The 23,011-nt window shown below is 37.0% G+C and overlaps 1 protein-coding gene across 1 annotated transcript in view; it reads right to left on the reverse strand.

Moving 5' to 3' along the window:
- Positions 1–23,011, reverse strand: part of ZNF407 (zinc finger protein 407) — a 343,275-nt gene that overhangs the window by 197,567 nt on the left and 122,697 nt on the right. The window contains 1 exon segment of the mRNA XM_038126471.1: positions 7,314–7,388. Within this exon segment, the coding sequence (XP_037982399.1) occupies positions 7,314–7,388 (75 nt within the window).

Consider the following 23,011-nt stretch of genomic DNA (forward strand, 5'->3'; position numbering starts at 1 on the left):
TTCCAGGATCAAAAGGTATTTTAAGATGCACTATGTTACTGTTACTCTTTTCTTAAAAAAATACTGTCAATAGAAAGCAGCAAAATTTTCTGTACAAAACAAAAATCCAAGCTAGAACAGCCAGTGTTCTTTCAACAATCTTGGAGAAGAGAGGGACCTCATTATGGTATTCCAGAACTTAAACAGCTGCTGCAAAGAAGAAAGAGGCTCTCTCTTCACAAGGAAGCACACAGAGAACACAAGGGACAAAAAGTACAAGTTACACTGGGAAAAGTTTCATCTTAACAAAAAAATTATCACAAGAACAAGCATTCACTGGAGCAACTTCCTCAGAGATGTGGCTCTCAGAGAGCTCTCATGACTGCAAATTTTCAATATGTGATTGGACAGAGTGCTAGATGATCTCCTCTAGGTACCCCTTCCCTACAAATGTTGGATTTTTGGACTTCCCTTCTAAGCTGGGCTGTCCTATGACTCTATCCACCAGAGATCAGTACAGAGCACACCTTGCAGGCTCATATTGCAGAAGATTGTCTTTACAGTATAACAAGACCTGCAGTCAAGTCTCAGTCAATTCTTTTTTTAAACATTATAGCACTGAGGAGGTGATTTGAGAATTCATTCATGGTACTGTTCACTCCAGAACATGTTTCTCCAGCATTTCTTTCCACCTTGAGGTGCTGAAACTTAAGTAAACCAGGATAAACAAACATTCGTACTTAATAATTATGCAGCTGCTTTGGCTGCAGAAAAGTAGTCCTGACAGCATCATAACTTGATGCAAGAATTATTAAGTGTGTGGCTAAAAAGTAGAAAGTAAGCTTCTACCATCAGTCATGTACAGCATTTGCCACAGAACTTCTGTTTTCACTTCCAAAGTTTACAAAATACTCCTCTTGAGTCTTCAGAATGTATGGAAAATATCTCATTGCAGCATGGTCAAGAGATTATGTTTCCATTTCCTTTACAGTATTTTCAATAAATATTTGTGTTGCATTATATAGACTGATCAAAGTTAAAAGTCATGGTATCACCCAAGACATGGAACATTTCACATCTGTAAATGTCACAACGTACAACCCTCAAAGTGTAAAAAGATTGCAGAATTGTCTGGAGAGGTCCCTTGCTACCAGTCCCACGCAGGTCAAAAGGGATCTAGAGATATATTGCCATCCTAATCCTTGCCCTCTTGACCTACACAGTTGCCTTACACAGTGGAAGCAGCAAGCTGGCACATGCAACTGAAACAATTTGCTTTCAGCTGACTGCATCAGAGGAGGGATCAGTTTGCAGCTTACAACTTTTTGGCTGATGGCATGCAACAAGGAACTGCGTTTTCCTTGGAAACAAACCATTGTGAAATAAGGCTGGTGCTTTCAGCAGCTACCCACACCATCTTCGACAGATTCACCAACCATGTTAGCATATTCTTGCTAATGGAACTAATAACCTATGCTCTAGACAGTACTTGATTGTTTATGAATATGAGATCATCATTTATATCTTGTTATGATGCTTAAAATTAGCCAAAGGTGCTCACTGTGAGCAGCATGAATCCCATTGGGTACTCCCTCTATTTTCTAACCATAGCAGCTAAACCTTAACAACAGGAAGACTTTTGCTGACAACAGAAATTTCCAAAACATCTCACATACCTAGCAATTAAAATAAACTTACTTCAGATTGCCCTTCCTTCTGACCTAAACTCTAATATGGCCAGGATTTGATAAGAAGAACAAATAATGAGTAGTAGCAAAATAACTACATCTTTTACAGTCCTTCATTGTTATTTTTCTTTCTCAAAAGATGCTGAAGTCATCACTTGTCTTTGTGATAGCAGTGTTCCAAAGTAGAAATGTCTGCCTAGTCTTCATTTCTTTGTAGCAAAGCAAATGCATGTGTGTACAGACAACAAGCCATGAGGAAAGCTGTGAATTTTCAGCACATCTTCTACTTCCAGTACCTGAGGAATCACACGTGGCTTCCTTATGTTCCTTGGTCAGCCACAGACAGAGAAAAACACTGAAGCAGCAAGTGATTATGGAGCCTGTACCTATGGAACCTGTTCCACACTCTGACATAGCATAGCACCAGACAAGAGCTGAACGCCACACAGAAATACTGCTTGCAAAGGTCAGATAAGCCTCCAAAACATGGAAAGCTGAGCATGCATCTCAGGCAAAACTTCAGCTCTCAAACACTGCTGAAGCTGAGTCCTTTACACACACACATCTCATCACAAACTTCCAAACAGTAAATATTTCAAGAAAAAGCTACATTTCTTTCCTTAGCACTTTTCCAAAGTATGATTATGTAACTGTCCAAGACCCTTTAAAGTAAAATGGAGGAAATAATCAATTAAATGAAGCTTTTCATTCGTATCCAGTTAACCTTAGTAATGTTGGGTTTCAATTGAAAACTCATTTGCAAGAAGCAGTAAAAGGTGATGACAAAGCCAGAAGCCAAGGCTCAGCACACCACCTCCTACAGGCAGCCTCTTGTCCAGTGGATCCATATGTACTGCCAGTGCCTCTAACTGGAAACCCTTCTGTGAGACAGCCACATACAGAACTCATTCCTTTGGAACACGAGCAGGTTATCACAAAATGATTACACACGAACCCTTATCCTCCTGGCCTGCCCGGCTGACTTATGCAGTGGAAGCAGAAAGCTGGAATGTATGACTGGAACTACTTCCTTTCACATGGATGTATGGCACATCACTTTGTGACTTTTGCCACTTGTTTGCCCAAAATTTGCTGTAACATCAAACTGGATCTTTTTACTTTGCGGGGGTAGCATTGCCCAAAACAGGCATATCAAATAGTTACTACCACAAATTTCTCTACTCAAAGAAAGAAAAATGCTTCAAAAGAAGAATTAACAGTTCAGTTAAATAAAAGAGGGTTGTACTAATGGACTTGATACACTTCTAGTTTTACATTCAAAATGGAAATATCAGGACACAGCAGCTGATTACAAGACAGTTTTCTAAATAATATACAGAACATCAACCCTGAGTTCATTTTTCCTGGCTACTTTTCTTTCAGACCTCAACAATCCCTTCCACTGACATACCTACAGTCTTGTCTATTTCATAATATTTATATATTAGTAGAATTTAATATTCAAAAATTAAGATGGGCTTATGCAAGCACATGGAACAACTGGCACCTAGGAATTTCCTCTTTTTACTTCTAAGTGTAAAAATACACAAATTTTAGAAGTATGTTATATTCCAACATTATTTGACAAAGCAACTCAAACTTATTTAGGTTGCTATTACACAGTAGTAGGTAAGAGCTATAGCTCTTGCTCTCAAGCTGAAATCACTGCACAGTTTTTTCAATCAATCAAGATCATTTCAAGATCATATGATCTTCACATGATGTTACTAGCACTGTAACAATGATCCCATTCTTAAAGCACATGAAAAATACCAGAACCTTCCAAAATCGAATATATACTTTAATGACCTTTACAGGAATTGTTTTATAATAGATACTGCAATTCAGTGACTGTTTGTGCTACCAGTAACTTTATTCATTCATATATGAATGATTCTATTTTATTCAATGGGATTACTCATATGTAAAGTCATTTCAGAGGCAACTCATAATTTAAAATTCATAAGGAAGATGAGGTAATTAAGTAACTCTAAAGGCTTTTCTATGTCTTTTTCTTAGGTAAAAGAATTTTTTAATAGTTTTAGCTGATAGAACTCTAGTTAAGAAAGTATCATAAACTAAAAAATGTATATTTTACAGTACTAATGGTGTCTCTAAAAATCTTTGAAGAGTATTTATGTGTATTTTTCATATAAAAAAATTCTAAATCCAGAGTTGTACTTAACAGTGGGAGAATTTATTCTCACAGGTGAATGAATTTATTTTTAGTGAATTTATTTATAGTGAATTTATTTTTAGTGAATTTATTTTTATTTTCTTGCTCATATTTTTATGTGTGTGTATGTGTATATCTTAATGGTGAAACATCTCTTTGTTCTGTGTTCTGACACAATTTACAGGTACAGTAACAGAAATTAGAACTTGGCACCATTAACATTACCCATGCACTCACCTTGTCCTCAACCACAATGTCTACTAGACACAATAAAGGTGTAGCCAAAGATTTATCCTGCCAATAAGATATAGTTATAGGTCCCATGAAGATTACTGACACTCAAGTACCAAATATGTACTGGCCTTGGACTTAGCAGATAACATGCCAGTTTTGAGACACATTCAAGTTGACAATAAATCAGTATCACAGTTCCAATAATAGGAAAATATACCTTAGAGGAATTCTTTCTGTTAAAACATTCCACTTTTGAGTTAGCTATTAAACGGTAATGATCATAACGGACTAGGCAGTAAGGGGTTTTGTGTCTGAAATGTGCAGACATTTTACAACAAGTTTATTTTTTAAAAACTTAGGTGATTTTCAACTGCACAGTGTTTTCCCCTTAAATCAGTTCTTTCTTTTAAAAAAAGAAAATAACCCAAACAAAAGAGGTTTTAGTAGCAATTTCACTATGAGTTACACTCGTTTTCTGTATCCACCCATGCAAACGCCTCCACAGCCTCCATAACTCCACCCTTTTGTGCACAAAAAAACTCAATAGTGATAGAAAGCTACAGAGAGCAAGGTGCACAAGTACTCCTTACTAAATTGGAAATGTATTTTTTCTCTCCCTTTCAGAACTATCTCTATGCTTACCACCAGCAATTCCATTCTAAGAAGTTTGTATAAAGGGTCTCAATTTCTTGGGGTGTATGGGTTATAACCATTTTTTAAGCACCCTTTTGAACTTCTTTTCAATTTTCTGTTTTTGATGATAGTCATGCTGACAACTTTTTTTGGTCCATCAAATTCTGTAGTACAATTACATGAATTTACTTTTAATAAATTACCATCTTTGCATATATCAGTCAAACCATGAAGACTAAACACTTGCAAATAAAATGCATTATTAATTTAATTGTCACAGCCTATTTAGCTAGCTTCTATTAGTATTTGCCATAATATGCAATGTATCAGAGGGCAGAATCAAATTCAAAACATAAAGAATAAACTGATTATATTGTCCTAGAGAAATTAAAAAATAGCAAGCTGGCAAAATTATAATCAAGGCATTAATGTTTTACATAGGTAAGAAAACTACATAACTTAATTTATAATATGTTTATGCCCAAAGTGATGGTTTAACATGCAAAAGAAGGATTTCTTTGGTTCCTAAAGCCATTAAAATGCATCAAACTTTCTCATAATAGGAGAGGAAAGGTGGAAAGGAAAGCAACAGTGGTTTGGTATTTACTGCAGTAGTTCACGTGGCTTAAACATCCCCCATCCCCAGTGAGGGACTGCTACTAGGAATTTATATTGTTGTTGTAGCTCTGCCACTACTGTTTGATGCTGCTCTACATTAAGCTGAAGTGCCACCTGAAAAGGTATTGTGGAAAAGAAATACTCCGAAGATGGATGAAGAAATTGCATAAGAAGAGGGCGGGAAGTCACTCCAATTCCAGCTGCCTATACTGGAGGCAAAGCCTCCCCAGCCATGCCAGCAGGCAGGGCAGGGAGGCTGCAGGCCTCAGCAGAGCTCCTCTGCTCCTTGGGCAGCCAGAGCCTGTAAACCTGCCACCCTCCTCCTCCTCCTCCTCTTCCTCCGCCTCCTCCTCGTGCCATGCTGGCCAGCCAGCCAGAAAGCCTTGAAGGAATACGGGAAGAAATGGGGAAAACAGCCACAGCTGAGAGGCCTTCAGAACAAAACACTCAAAGAAAAGTCAGCAACAACTGAGTTAGTTTATAGCATCCTGATTGTTTAGGAATTCATTTCAGGATGATCATCACTAAAAATACGCCTCTCAGGCTAAGATACTATATTTGGAAATCTATTGTATGTATCCTTTATTGTGCACATATTCACTAGGGTGATGCAAGTTATCTCCATGTTGTATTTGTGATGTGTATACAGTAAGTATCCCCTTGTAAAAGAATATATTGGTATTGAATGCTTCCAGTTATAAAATAAGCCTCCAGAGCAAAACACTTCTTCTAATTGTTGTGCTTTGACAAGAAATAACCAAAATAAACTTTATTATGATATCTGCTTTGATGAATCTGTAATTGTTTTTTCAATGCATCACTTTGTATTTTAGATTAAACAGAATATCTCAAAACTCTTGAATAATCACATGTTAGGGAAATTCTGGTTAAGCCCTTTGTAGAGGAAATCTCCTTAAAAATAAAAGCACTACCTAAATCAGTGCTTAGTAAAGCTAAGACATATATGGGGTGTTAATTTAAAACCATACTCTTAGGCCCCTCCATGATTTAAGCATGACAAACTTGTGAGGAATGGGTCTAATTGACCACAATTTCCATTGTCTTTAATAAGAAATGAACATGGCTCAGAAAGAGCTTTGCTGTGCTCTACTACAGCTCCAATCATTTATTTTCCTCTTTTTTCATATCAAAACCAGAAAATACTCTTTATTTATGAAAGCCTACCCCCAAAGAATGAGTTACAAGGCAGTAATACTTGAAAGAGTATCAAGTATCCAGCAATGAACACCTCCATCTACCGAGGCTGAAAGAGAATATGAGATCTTTTGGCTATCCAAAACACATCAATTTTCTAGTTGGCCCAAAGATTCAATGAAATAGCAATAGCTAAGCCACAATGTGCCAAATAAATCTGAAGCAAAATCTGTTTATCTGCAAACACAGAGCCATTGAGTTTGTAAAACACAGTTATATTTTAAACCATGTAAAAAAATAACCTGCTTACAAACAAAGCTGGAGAATAAGTAGCTGTTTACAGACTAAAAAAATTAATTCATTCATTTTAAAAATAGCGAAAACACCAAATCTCCCTTCCTGCCCTAGAACACTTGAGGAAACTTTCTTTTTGACTTCTCTGCAGCTTTGACATCTTAGAAAGTAATTTTATAAATCTATGAGCATCAAGGCCAGCAAGAACAGAACAAAAACGGAAAAGAAAACCAAAAAACCCCAAACATTTGATTTTGTACTGAGAGGCACATTTACAACTGTGAAAGTTTAAAGAAAATAATATTACCTGTCAAAAAAAAAGCCCCAAAAGGTGCAAATCCTACACCTTTTACATGGAATTTCTTTCTACAGACATGTCATAAGCACCACAACATCAGAACAGCTAAAGATGTTGGATCTCTCTTGGAGTTGAGGCAAAAATCCAGATGGCTTCATTGTGGGCAAGATAAATATTCTAGAAAAGATCTCCACCTACTGTATAAGATACAATTAAAAAGAATTTTAAAGCAGTTTACCTTTCTTTGGGGGTGCCAACTCCATGTTTGCCCAGCAAATGAGTATTCAAATGCTTCTTCATCACAAATGCCACCCTGTCAAAGACCAAATGAGAAAGATCATTTTATTAAACTTTTTTTTTCTGTTTTGAGCATGCACCTGAACATATTTCATTAAAGGCAGACGTTAAAAAATCCCTCCTCTGCTAGGATGTGACTTAGACTGGGGAGTCCATTCTGTAACAACAGGTTTCCCTCATTTTGCAGTCCCTGGGCTTTTCTCTTACAAGTCCCAACCATACATCATTGGTCAAAAAAAGGAAAACCTGTTTCTGCTTCCCTTTATATATAGGCTATTTTACCTTACAAACATTGTCTGATGTTATAAAGTAATACAGTTTTTGTTATACCTTTGAATTTATTTAAGCCTTATGGGCCCATCCTGCAACCTTTCTTCATACAGGTAGTTCCATTGTTTTTTTTTATGAGAAACATGAAAAAACAGCAAGATAAGATGCTTTAATCACTGCTTATGCCTGGTCAAACTTCACTGTATTAATTATTTAAAGAGATACACACAGAAACAAATTAATAGCCTTAGTTATTTTATAGCCTTGTGGAAAAAAAAGGATGAAAAACGTGAAGCACATGTTCATAAATACACTATCAGCAGGAATATTGTTCAAACTGGCAAGACATTCTTCAAATCACCAACAGCAGCAACAAAATACATACTACCTGGCATCATGTTTCTACCAAACCAAACACAGATAATTTACTTTAATTTTGGTGGCATACGTAATGAAACAGATAGAAGCCTATCAAGCACTATTCTTCTGCTGATAAGACCATAACATCAATTTAATTATGTCATGTGACTGCTTCAAACAATTTAGATATCAGACTGAAGCTTTAAACTCAAATGGTTCTCTCGATAAGCAAAAATTTTACTGCTGCAACTTTCAGTGTGAAAAGGGCTTGCAAACATTTTTGTTAATTATGTATTACAGCTGTCCTTCATAAAGTTAATTACTAATAGCTGAAAGGCAATAGACTCCATTTGCATATGTACATGAAAGGCATGACATATGCAAAAATATGATTTTAATTAGCATTCCATGATATGAAGGGCTACAAATCAAACTGGCATGTTATAAGATTTTTAACATTAAACGCTGAATTCATCTGGACGTGTTTGCAGTAATGGACAATGGAAGGACTGTAAAACACCAGCACTATGGGGTATAAGAGCCACAAAAGCAAAGACACAGTACTTTTCCTTTACAATTATGTTAATTTAGCTTTTCTGTGTCTGATCTTCTTCAGGCTCTTGCACATTATTGCTGAGAATCTCTCTTGTGCATCCCTTAAGGTGTAAGAATATAATACTGTCTTATTTAAATGATATAAATTTCCTTATTTTTAACAAAAATACATTAAAAAAGTATCCTAAATACTTTTCCCTACCCAACTTATTAGTATAGCATCATAACACCACTACTATAGCATATTCACCACTACAACTGTGAATCATCTATTACACTGTTACCATCATTACTATGCAAGTGTCATCAAAATTACTGTACATAGGGAAAATCTTTGTAACAAAATAAAAAAATGAATTCTAATAAAAGCATAAGGCATACAAAATGTACTGCCCTTGCTTTCCAACAGAAATAGCATTTCCACTAAGCTGTGGAAGGTGCCAAACATATTTTCATTTAGTAATACCTGTATTTCCTGTTACAAACTTCCATTTTTTCCCCTTCTCTAAAAGAAAAATAAACTCAGCGAAATTACTGTTGAAGGGCAATGTGCAATCAGAGTTGTAAAGGGATATTTTGCTACTTGTATGGAATATAAAGATCCCAACCAGCTACCCAATATTTGCAGGGAAGCACATTTTGGTTTCTGAGCCTGTTTAGTTAAAGCTTCCAAACAAAGGCTCACCATTTCATACACCACACAACTGCAGGGGGTACAGACAGACATACCTTTCTGCAAAATCAAAGGCAAAGGCCTTGGTAATAAGATGAAGTAATTAATCTCACATTCTGCCTCCCCTCTGTTGCATCTATGTTCCAGCAACCATTTTGCTGCTGTTACACAGCACAAATAAAATGAACCCTGACTCAGTCTGGGTTTCAGCACCTGCTAACATTTTAAGCTTTTCATGGAAGGCTCAAAGACTTCAGACTTGAGGAGCGCAGAATGCCTCAGTGCAAGTCTGGAGCTCTCTACACAGCTCAGGGTCAGCTCCCCGCCTTAGAGAACCAGACCTTAAAAAATAAAAGCAGAGTTACTATTTTCAGAAGAAATTCAGAACAAGATTTAAAAAAAATACCAACAGAGACAAGCATTATTAGAACAAGAGGCAAACTCTAAACAACCTTGTTTGGATGCTGACTTCGAGGACCACCATTTAAAACAACCAAACAAACAACCAACCAAACAAACAAAACCACATAGAGAGACAGTAAAAACCATTTTATTTACTAAATTCTGCAGGTGATTTTCAGAGAAGTGGTAGCAGTGTTTGCTGGCTTTAAAAAGAAACACAAAAATGTTTTCCATACATTCAGTAACTCTAGGTTTCAAAGTAATTAATGGTTTATCTTTCAAGATACATAGCACTGATGTATCTTAAAATCAAAAGGAATCTTTCCATCAGCAATTGATAAGCACTAATTCAGGCCTCACAAAATTTCTCATGTCTTGTTTTTAATTCTAGTTGAAGTATAAACATTCAAATGCTAAAAACTAACTAGTTTCAGAAGTGCATCAAAAGGGAGTAGGAAAAACCTGTCATCAAACCAACTCCACTGTTTCAAATATGTGCAAACCAGGCCATACTAGAGGCCTGGAACCAGTTTTACAAACTCTAATCTGGACAAATGCATCCTCAACCCTCATGAAGACAAGAAGTCACAGCCCAGCTAGCTCACCTGTGGGTCAGGTTTCAACGGCAGAGATGTCTAGCCTATACATCCATGTCATTGTCACTGGGAGCTCCCTTCATTTGGTAGGAAAACTATTAGAAGCCTCCTCTGAAAGTGGAACAAAGTGAGTAGGCAAGATTCCCTTTGCTGGCAGTAGCATTGTGTTGGGTTAACTTTATTAGTGATTTTCAACTACTCTGGCTTCAAAACCAGCAACATCCTCAGTCATATATTCTATGTTGAAACTACAGGATAAATTAAAGACAAGTTGAAAAATTACACAGAGCTTTAGAATAGCATCTTCATTCCCTATAGACAACTTTTTGCACAAAAACTATAAATAAAAATTACTTTAAATCATAAATACATGACCACCTTTCCTAAAATAAGTTTGCAGAATATTCTGGTTTCCTTTTAGAAGAGTTGTGGTTTGTAGGAACGTGACCATTCATATTCCATGGCAATCTTCAAATAGTATTTGGACTCTCTCAGAATGTCTGCAACTGATTTAGAAGCCTCTATAGATTTGTCTTCAGATAAAAGCACATTAAAAAGTACAAAAGAAACAAAGGGACTTCTAATTCTGGGAATAAAGAAACATATTGGACAATCTTTACTTCCACATTTTATTCTAGTGTAATACAAATTTTTCAGCATGTACAATGTTTATCATCACAGTACACAAGGAATAGGAATAATCTGTCATGTATTGTCTGTTTTCTATTTTCTCTGTGGAAAGAGAACTGTTCTCTGTGAAGTGTCTTGCTTTGAGAGGGCAAAAGATTCTAAGTTTTATTACGTTTTGAATCCATAATAGCTCTTTCCCTTTGAATAAGTACATCACTGGGTTAGTGAAAAGCCTAAAAAAAAGCCACCCAGAAGCAAACACACAACACACACACACAAACCAAAACAAGCATTCTGGGCCATAAGGCCACGAAACCTGTTATTTCCTGCGTGTTTATCGAGTGCCTTGGCTTAGGAAGGAGCCATGGTGACAGAGAAGTCATCTTCTAACTGCACATAACTGTTGAGGAGGGCCAGCATGGGAATTTATTTCTGTGGGACTCTACAAACAAGGTATCTAGCAGCTGAAGAGCAATTTTAAATCACTTCTCAGTGGATACATTGCTCTCTGCAATTGCTCTTGGAGAATTTATCTTACAGACAACAATGTTCAATGACAGCAGAAAAGTCCAGGAGAATAACAATGAATATCTAGCCTTTATTCATATTCTCAATATCCTTTACATCTCCTTTAAACTGTCCAAAACCTCTTTATACACAAATTTAACTCTGAGAATACAGGTAAGCTAGTGCATAACCCAAGTACATAGGATGTTTTAAAAAGCTGCTTGAGAGCCTTTAAAAAAACCAAAATAAAACCCATAAACAATTCCAAGAATTTAGTGCTTTGTTTTAGCATAAGTTTCAGGCATATAGAAAGGATAAAATGTTTTACCATTTTGGATGAATCAGCTGGGAGATCTGACAGCATCAAGGAATAACAAAAAATAGGATCTCAAACTTTTATACATCATCACAGAATACAAGGAAATAATATATTATCCTGTTCACATCAGATTTTGTTTTCTATGATCTGTGCTGGAATTTCTGTCCTTGTATCTCCACATGAGGCAAGAAACCAGAAAATCAAGGCAAGCTTCACAGATAATGCCAAGAAGGGGGACCAGGATATGTTCAGGCAAGTAAATAACAGTGTGGAAGCTATGGCTCTTACCACCTTAACGAAGCATTCTTATTCTTACTGTGTCTCAAAAAACACTGGAAACCCTAATTGTTTGTAGCGGAATGTGTGGTTCACATGGAGCCATGCCAACAGGGGTAACAACCAGTAGGAGAGAGAAATAGTGCATTTTCTCAAGAAATACCAGGATGCCCATGTATTTCAGAACGTTCAATAAAACTTGTATAAACAATTACAGATTTTCGCATGCATTTGAGTTGTGCCTGTTGTACCCATAAAGTAGAACTTCTCATATTCAAATCAGCACTTAGTCAAATAGTATTTAAACAGTGTACATGAACTAAAAAATTTCAAGTTTTCAAATTGTCCAAATTATGTAAAAAGTTGCTGCCCAAATCTCATGTCTCCACCAGGATTTACTCAGCAGGTTAACTGCAGGAACAAGAGCACAGAGGCAAATGCAGAACTGTCCAGAAAGCAATGGTTTTCTATGAACAAGTAAGCTTTTCTTTCGATGCTTCAAAAGACTAAATTCCTGAGAATTTCTTCAAGTCCATCATTTTTGGATGTTTGCTGATTCTGAAGGGTCCAGACTGGGGCTCTGATAACTCTCTTGCATGACTGTGCGCAAGGGACTCAATTTAAAAGAAAGTATCTGGCAGGGCAGAGTCTGGTGTGGAAGATATCCAGTAGTCTGAAAGGCTTCATGCCCTTTGTGACAAGATGTCAGGTTCAAGTAAATATCTGGCAGGGCAAAGTCTAATGTAGAAAACATCCACATATCTGAAAAACTTCATGCCCTCTATGACAGGACGTCAAGTCCTAGAACCCTGCACAGGAAAGATGGGTATTTCTCCAGACTCATTTACTAGCCAAATAAAGCATGTCTTATTACTTCCAAATAAAGGAGATGGTTATTCTTTGTAAGCTTTAAAAAAAAAAAAAATCAATAGCATTCTAAAAGGTTAACAAGTCATCACGCAGTCTTTGGTGCTGAGAGTGCTGTGACATGCTGCCTTCTACTCCCTGCTGACCCCATGTGTCAAAGAAGGATATGGCTGCTCCATGCTCCACCCTCACCAACACCAGTAATGAAACTGGGAAGCAAAACATATCCATCCGTCCACATCTTCAGGTGTGTGTAACTTGGCAGAATGAAAAATTCAAACTTTTCCACTTGAAAAGAGAAACCAAAAGAAGTAAGTGCAGACAACCTTGCTACCACCAACAAGACAAGAACCCAGATTACCATGGGAAGATATCATGGCAATTCATGGAACCTAAAGACCAATATAACTTTGGAATTTCTGCGAACCATCAGCCTTTCTGCTTCAATTTTGAGTGGTTTTTAGGGTGTTATTTGGGTTTGGGATGAGGGAGGGGGTTTCCTATTTTCCATGCAACAACCAGGTATGTTTCTTAATTATTTATTAGCTTCTTTTCCATGGAGAAGTTTTGCTACTGAAGTTTAAAACCCAGCATTTTTGAACTGCTTTTTATGTTACTATGAAATCATCAATGCAATGAGTACAGCCTTTTCTTGCAAAAATAAGTCATCTCGTTTTTACTGTTACTTGTAACAGTAAAGCAATGAAGCCCGGCTGCCCAAAAAAATACAGACAACAACTTCTATTATCAGAACACCTGCACACAGCTAGCACCCAAGGTAGACTTGAGCATTGCAGCAGCTACTGTTCCTGCCTTGCTTTGAACAGGATGACAGACAACAGGATTGTCAATGTGCTGTTCAATGACCTGCATCAATCTAAAGAATAATTTACTGCTATATCAGACAGATCATTATGGATGAGTTGTGCGCTATCAATCAATCAATCGACTGTGTTGTTCCTGCATATTCCTGCATCTATCAGCCAGAAGAGAGAGACATCCCTCAACATATTCTTGTTGCTCTCTGCCACCAATCTGCTATTCTCAAGATGGCAAAGAATTATTAGCCCCATGGCCATAAAGTAGTAGCAAGTGCACAATTATCTTCTCTTGCATATTCTAGCAGAAGAGACCTGGGTACAAAGAAAAAACAAACTAAATAAAACAGAAAACATCCTCTGCTGTTCCACTCAAGCTTGTCTTGCCATCAGAAGTTGTTGAGTTTTCTCACCATCCAGGACAGAAATTTAGTCTGTTATTGCAAGGACTGTGGCAAACAAAAAAGGAATTCATTGGCAATATTTATACAATTTCTTCCCCCATGAGGGAGATCACTTACCTGTGTGTCTCACTTTAAGTTACCTATTTTCTAACTGAAATCAAAAAGGTTTCCTGCAAGTTAGCTCAGGGTCCATTCTGAACTATTTTGGTTTGAAGGTATTGCGTACTGGTGTTTTATTTTAAATACAAAAAAGTACCCTTCAATGATAGCTGCAGGAATAAGCCACATCCAGCCAGTGATAATTATTATTACATAAAATTAGTAGAAACTTGAGAGTAGAGCTGTGAACTGTTGTATTTGAAGACACAGTAACAAGTGTTAACTGTAAGTAAACAAATGACACTCTGCTTTTATTTGCTTGAAGAGCAAACTTAAAATTGCTAAACAGGGGCAAAAATGTTATAGTCAGGTGTTCCCTCTGTCAGAAAATCACTTTACAAATATATGAGAAAATCAGTACCACTACAAGAAATGTTTGTTTCAATACTCAGGGAAGTTAATGAATGTTAAGTGATAATGGTAGACAGCAGTAGCATGTAATTAGATTTCTAAACACATCTTACCAAATCACTTTTAAGCTAAAAAAATCACATGTTCTATTAATTTTCATTGGTTATTGAGCATCTGTAACTGTCACCTCTAACAGGTGTTTGGTAATCTAACAGCTGCACAAAGTACTAAAAAAAAAGGGAAGAAAAAGGTAGAATTATAAACACAATGTGCTTTCTCTAGCACTGCTATCAACCTCTCGAGTCTACCACAATGCAGAACCTCTTTTCCTAAAGTCTGAAATGCAACCCTAGGTTTGGTGTTGGGAGTGCCTCGCATTTAATAGAGATTAATACAAACATCCAAAACCAGGACATCACCAGAAAACACACTTGCCATGCTACATGAAGCTGCAGAAATGCTTTAAACATAAATGAACATTTACATCTGTAAGCACTGTGATCCAGAACAGTGCTTTAGCAACCTTGCCACCAAGACACAGCTTATGTCTTTTCTTTCTTCATGATTTGTATATCCAACATTCTCATAACTCTGATTCCTCCCTTATCTATTCTTTCCACTTTCTTCAGGTATTGGCTTGTCTTCCTGCTCATGACTGAGTCCATTTCCTAGCATGCTCAGGACTTCAGATAAAGAATTTGATTTGATGCAGTAGGCATCAGTTCCACATATTATCATTTAGCATCTAGAAAGCAACAGCAGGATAAACAGGCTAATATTTGAAGGCAGAAATTGTCCAAAGTAGATTCAGTCTTTTGGGTGGGTCAGGTGAACCATATCTCTAGGTGCCCTGAGAGGAGTTTTGAAATACTCGACTTTCTGCAGACAGTTTGTAAAGAGTTTCCAAGTGATCCCAACGAGCAAAGTCTGCACCTTTTGAAAGTGCAAGAAACGGACTATAAGACTATCTCAAAATAAGGACATTCCAATGACTTTCTACTTAAAAGTAGAATTGATAGAGCCAAGCAAATATATTTCATATCTTGCTATTCCTAAATGAAAAGTCACTTTTGTTGTAGCCTCTTCCTGACGGCTCAGAAATCACACTGCAGACTGAATTACCAGGTTTATGCAGAGCTTCTAGAGGAATAGCTATCTTGAGAATGAAATTCTCCTCATCAAAAGAATCTACTGTTGCATGTCTTTAAAGGAAATCAAAACAAATCTAAAGATAGTTGATTTGTCGACTAGAAAACACACAGGGCCTGCAGTAGCAGTGTCACACACACATAACTCAGTCAATTCTGCAGCTACAGTGCCTGTGGTCTTTTGCAAAGTTGAGAGGTACCAAGAAAGGAATGAGATGAATAAATTGGTCACTATCTGATGACTGAACTGCTCAGAAGTCATACACAATCAGAAGACACACACAATTTTTATTGACAATTTCCCCACAATTTGAAATGCTGCTGGTGATAGATGGTGGCTGGAGCGAAGACTCTGCAGTCTGCTTGATCTGTGAGAGTAGTGAGAATGTTGCCTTAGGTCCTTGCCTGACATAGAAAAGCAAGTGCTGGTTGATTTGTTTATTCCCGAGACTTAAACTCAGCTGTAAAACATATCCTTTTTGCCTTATATCCAGGCATTCCACAAGACTGTTTGACTGCAGGTAGAAAGCAAAATACTTCAGAATATCTTTTTGCCAAAGTAGCTGCATAAAAATAGTAAATCTGTGACAGCAAGACCTAATCTGTAACCATCAGTAGTACCATCCACATGCATGAACCTTCAACAACAGGCTGGTGGAATCAGAACTGACTGGCTCCAGCCAAAGAAATCAAAAGGCTATCAAGTGGATCAGATTGGTTTCAGTCCACAAAAAATGCATCTCATACTTGCATCCCCATTAATACGTTTAAAGCACAAGGATGGTTCTGGCTTTCTTTGTCCAAGGGCTCTTGGGCCTGGCCATTGCTACCTCAGGGACTAAAAACCATCTAACACTGTGTCATCAGGCTGACCTAACACCTGACAAGCATGTCTGATTAATGTTTGATTTTTCTTTGTTGGAAGACATCTTTGTTAGCACCTGAGCATAAGTAAAAGCTCAGAGCTTACATTTTCAACTGGCATCTCAGTCTCTCCAGATATTCCCACTACAGCCATGCCCAGCTCCTCCCAAAAGTGGAGTGTTGCAACAACTTCCTCCTACCACAGAAGAAGGAGGCTGACTGAAGGAAGTAACAGGGTCTCTCAGAGCAAATCATGATATACAGACCAGATAGACTGTTATGCACCATCCAAGTATTACAGACCTTAAAAACTCTCTCAAATTATGGCACTAATCATTAGGATGCAGATGATATGAAGAGCAGCACAGAAGTCTATCCAAGTAAGAATTACAGCTGTAACAGTGGTCTTACTCCATGTATCCCATAAAAAAATGCTAACACCTCTCATCACTTCAATCACATACTTAGCAGGGGAATCACTGAAGCTGCCAAGCACAGTCTGGCGTTTCTCAGCTTTTCCTGTGATGGCCAGCAGGAGTCACTTCAGAAAGTCAAAGCCAGGACTGAAGGGATTAAGAGTATTCACCTGAAATATGTTACTAAAGCAATAAAGACAAGAAAAAAATCCCACTGAATTTAGATGGCTGTTTTACACACATACACAAACACACACACACAGAATCAGCCCACATTCGTGCAGTCTGGTAAGGATGTTGCATGCTCTTGGCATGAAGACTGTCAGTCTGGAAAAACCACAAGAATATAGATCAGACAAATCAGTACAGTCATAAAGATGATATCTGTGACACAGCAGAAGATGTTCTCTGGCAAAGATTACACCAGTTCCAGCCAGCATCTGAGATTAACTCTGACCATTTCTGGCCACAAATCAAACATGAGAGATGTAGGAACTACATAAATGCCCAGTGGAATTGAGGAAAAAAAAATCTTTGATCTCAAGGGCCTGGAAAAACCTACATGCACATGCTGTGTGTACCTGTGAACAAAGAAGTGAAGGAGAAATCAGTGTAGTTTCAAACAAAAGCTTACGCTATGCTATCTGAAAGAGAAGAAGAATTCACAAACTACCCAAAAAGATGCAATAAAAGCAATGTATATTGCTATCACAAAAATTACAGAACTTCAGTTTTATATACGAAGTGACAGGCTGGTCCTATAAAGAAACATAAACCATGTCTAAAAAAATACTTTTTGAGTATCTTCCTGAAATGAAGTTTCAGTTAAAGGGGTTTTCCTTCCTAATCCACGCTATCATTGCAACCACAGCCCCATAAAACCTCATGTCAAGTGCTAGCACAAAATTATGGGATTCCATAGGTCCATTTCAGTAGGAGGGGAACCAGACAGCACACGTGGCACAGGTACCCATGCATGCTGTGGTACTCCATTTTATTCAGTATTGTGTCACATTTTGATTTCCATAAATGGGTTCCTGTTAGAGCACTAGAATTTAACATGTTCACAACTGACACATGTCCAAATGACCACCTGAATTCTCCATACTTCCTGGAGGAAGGTTACAGCTATGTAACCACCAACATGCAATTCTCTGCTTAGCTTTGTAACAAGATGCAAGTAAAATGGCTCTCACGTTGGAGCCAACACACTCCCCACTGTTTAACCCCTGACATTCACAAGCCTTGCTGCAGGGATGAGCTGCACCAGGACAATATGTAGCTGAGAAAGGCCTCAAATTTTAGGTAGCTTAAAACATTTTGCAGATTAAATACATACAAAATGCTTTCACATTTTACATCAACAGAAATAAGCAAACAAAAAAAAATATCAACAAATCAAAGGGCTGTTCTGTTTCCTTACAATTTCTCAGATAAGCAGAACTCCTCTCAAAAAAACTCCATTATTTATTACATGAAATATCTGTACCTGGACAGACATGGAGACAGAAATAGTCTGATCAGTGTGTAACTTTTATAATACTGAATAGCAGGCAATGTAATGTACAACACGTAGCTGAATGGATGGATGGAATTGATTTTACAAAGGAGTAACAAACAAAATAGTCCAAAATATTAACTGATAAACACATGCTGGGGTGGAAACAACCTATTATAAAATTACTGTAAAGACCCTCAAACTGTTCAAGGGAGAAAAAAGTCCAATTTTCCATATAACCTTAGAGCACTGAGTTTTCTGATTATAAGATCCAAGGAACCTGTAAACCCAAGGCTCTAATTTTCTTATGGCGACTGCGTAATATTTTGCAAAGTAAAATTGACTGAGATGGAAGCTATTTTGCATGGTACAGTGGCGATGGCTAACAAATGAGAGTTTTGTGGGCTGAATGTTAGTCCCCTGCCTCATCTGCCACCCCTAATGACAGCAGCCACCTGCTGTTTTATTGTCACAGCTGGAGCCGGTTCACACTCCTTGGTGCTGAGCTCTGCCCATGAGCGCCAAGCTCTCGCCTCGCCTCATTACTTTGATGAACTTTTTATGGTCAGCACCCATGAAGACCTCATCTAGGACTATACAACCTAGATCGGCTTCAGGGAGTGCTTCCAGCTAGCATGAGGTGATAATACACAGTGACACCATGGCTGCTACTGCCTGTCACTTAAACTAGTCACTATACTTCTGGCTCTACAGGGCCCTCAACAGGTAAAAGGCCACAAAATTCTGCTTTACAACCAAATTCACTCCCTTTCTTTTCATATTGCAATACAGAGAGATCATATCTTGCTACCAACATTTAGCTTTTCAAAGATAGATATTACAATAAAAAATGTATCATGCTGTTTATTGCATATAACTACAGACAACAAATCTCTTCATTCCTTGAACATAACACTGTTGCCTTCCTAAAAAAACAAAACAAGCATGAAAACTGTATTACAGCTTGATTAACACCACCAAATAGGGGGAAAAATAATTACTTGTATATTGCAAAAGGACCATTTCAACTTAAATGAGCAAAAAGCACAGAAACAAAAGTTAAGCCAGTCAAATCAAATTATTAAACAAATGAATTCAGAGTGAAGAATGATACACTTCCTCTCACCTAAAAAACCCCCACACTTATCTATTAGATATGACATTTTTCCAAAATCCAGATAACAACAAAGCAAAGCCTTTTACATCTTTTTTTTTCTTAATCTGAACAGTCTGTAACTATTTTCTGCTAATATAAAAGCAAATAGAATCATCCTTTCCTTTTCAATTTTTTTTTTGTACTAACAAACATTCCGAATCTCCTGAGCCTGTATACAATTTTAAACTTCATCAGAAATTCTTTTATTGATGCATTTAGAGCAAACTATTTTATGCTTGATCACTGAAATTTAACCCCAGGTTTACTTTCAGCAGCAGAATAATTATTTTGGTGTCAACAGAGCTTTACATTTGCCCATATTTACATATATCATTAAGATTAATATATGTGCTATTAATAATAATTTCATTAACATTCCAAAATCATCAAATAACATTTTGACTTTTGAATGGCTGTAGGCTATTATAAGCCTAAAAACCAGAACATTTTCAGTATTCATTGTGTAGCAATCCAGCTGATCAGTTTTGACAAATTCATGCAATGTTATAAGCCATTAAACTTCATTTAGTTTCACTTAAAAATTCCACCTAAAAATAAAAAGCAAACTGTCTTTTTTTTGTACAGACAGTATGATTTCTAGCAGTTACCAGCTCCCAGGATCCTCCAAAGAGAAACTAGAGTTTTATTTCTGTTATTGAAATGTTTTAAAATTTATCAAGGAGCTTTTGAAATAATATTTTTGAGACCACTGACCTAGCAAGGGTTGAAAATCTCTAATATGTTACAGTGCAATTGAGCTCTTCTTGACAAGGGACAGTGCTGCAGAGACACAGTGCTTCACATAGGACCCCTACAAGAAATGGAAACTTAAAAATGTGTTGCTGAGCACAGGTTATGTCTGCTGCATTTCAGAGAATTTACATATGCCCTTCTTTATGAGTGTTTTTTAAGATTCACCTAAACTGCAGTTGAAGAGGTAGAAGAAAATAATGATGCAATAACGATTTCTGTTCTGCTAAAAGCTGAGCACCACCCAGACAGTCCTGAACTACTAAAGAGACCACGAGAACACACAGAACCTTGCATAATGAGGGCCGAAAACATATGATCAATCCCAAATATCAACAATGCGAATTTCTCTACCACTACAGTTTCTGAAAGCGCTTGTCTTCTGCACAAGTTCAAGAGAACTTCTTGTGAAGCACAGTGACAGACAGATTGCATCCTTCAGAGAAACCAGCAGCAGAAGACAAAATTGCATTTAGGAAAAAAAGGGATTCCTTTCTTAGTGCAGGGTAGATATTATGAAATGGACAAACCTCCTCAGAGGAACAATTAAAGGTTTCAACAGAACAATCTCCTAAATGGTACCAGTAATTAAACAACAATAGCTGAGGAATTTTTTTTTTTTCACCAGAAGTATGTCAGCAGTGGTATGTGTATTGCATCCTTTGTGATATAGCACACTTAATAATTTTAAAAGTTTCAAGATTCTTTTTTATCAGTCACTAATTCATAAAGAAAATGCTCCAAAACAACAAGTAGCTAGGCATTTATTATCCTGTTGTAAAGGAATTTGTTAAAGGATGCATAGCTATCCAGACTACCTATATTTGCTCCCTGTCTTACAAGCAGGTAGCCTGCATACATATATAAATATTTGGAAATACTTTTCCTTTGTAACACTGGTTTGCCTTGACATTATGACTGTGTTTTAGACTTCTGCTTTAAAACATAACTTCAATTTACCCAGCACTTACAGTTCACTGGTCTGTAATTCTTAATATCCCTCTATTTTCCACCAATTTTAATTTTAGTTGCTGTTATTTAAAGTTCATTTTCCATGCCCTTTCAATTGTGATTTTTTCCAGTGTGACAACAAACCTAAGTGTCATTTCTGATGGTGACTTTCATTGGAATACAGAGGAAACAAACTTTTTTAAAGAGAAGTTATAAAAACTTATGGGACAATAACAAGGTGTGGTCAGGATAAAGATAAGCTGGATGTGAACAGACAGCCTGGAGGTGATGGGATTGTATCCAGTTACTAATCCTCTGAGCTATTCAGCCCCCTGAACAATAAATTTCTGTAAATTGATCCCTTAACCCATCACCAGATGGTCATGCTACTGCTTTCCAACATTGATGACAAAAAGGGAAACACCTTGCACTTTCTATTTAAATCTCCACAATAAGGGTGGTCATGTTGGAAAGTTCCCAGACCTCTTTTCTCATCTAATGGATCCTACAAAAACAGGAATAGGCATATAAAATTATTTGGTTTAACCTAAATATTCTGTCTTCTCTACTTACTTCAAGCACACAACAAAGATTTCAATGTACATCTTTTCCTAGCACTAAATAGAAATAAATGTCAATCCTAAAAATGGCTAAACTTCTATGCCTGCTGTTAAAGAAAAAGATATCTGTATGAAGAATATCAGAGACATTGTTGAGGAACTACTCACCCTTCAAAAAAATATTACCTCTGTAATACTGCCAGCACCAGTGTTAGGCTGGGCAATTAGCCAATTAAGTGTGAATAAGAACTGCCAAGAAACTATTTTATTTTAGCCTCAGAATATTTGTGTATCTGTGAGCTGGTGTGTTTGTGTTCATGCATCAGTGGAATCTGGTTGTTCATGCCAGGTTTTCTTATCACACTTTTCTGCCTCTTTGAACCCGCACATTCCTGCAATACAAAATGGACACGTGTCTGCTGATAATGTCAACATACTTAGGTTCACAAGGAGAGATTTTGTATAACTAGATCTAAAGTAGTCTTTGTATTCATTACCTGACCCTGTCTGCTTACACAAGGCCAGAAGAGTGGAAGAATCCAATACTGCAAGCTGCTCTAGGAGATGTAAAAAGACAACAGGTGTGGAAGAAATTAGCATCGATTACAATATCCCTCACCAAACACTCTCCTAGAAATCCCATTTTTATATGTCATCTGAAGGAAATTCTCTCTTCTCAGTGCAGACTGGATTCAATGGGGTGCTGAGAGTATCCTGTTATCTCCTTAATTTAGATCTCATTATGCTTTAGACTCCTACATCCATCTAGGAAATTCACTTGGAAATATGAGTGCAAAACATATCTCAAGCACTCTTACTAGGGCTGCAGCATAGAAAGCCTGAAGACACAACCAGATTTCTATTTTTTCTATTTTTTTTTTTCAGGAACCTACCAATTGCTAGCCTTTATCTTAATTCAATTACAAAAATCAAGAAATCATTCCAAATTTTGGATCCAAATATGGATCCTTCAACAGTTGTGTTACAGTTATTCAAAATTAAAACCAATGCAAAAAAAGATATGCGCAATTTACAAATCAAAACTGAGCAGTCCCAAGTACAAACAGAAGTATGAAAAACATTTTCACAACATTTCAGAACACAGATAT

Source organism: Motacilla alba, chromosome 2 (genome assembly GCF_015832195.1).
Source record: "Motacilla alba alba isolate MOTALB_02 chromosome 2, Motacilla_alba_V1.0_pri, whole genome shotgun sequence".
Classification (NCBI taxonomy): Eukaryota; Metazoa; Chordata; class Aves; order Passeriformes; family Motacillidae; genus Motacilla; species Motacilla alba.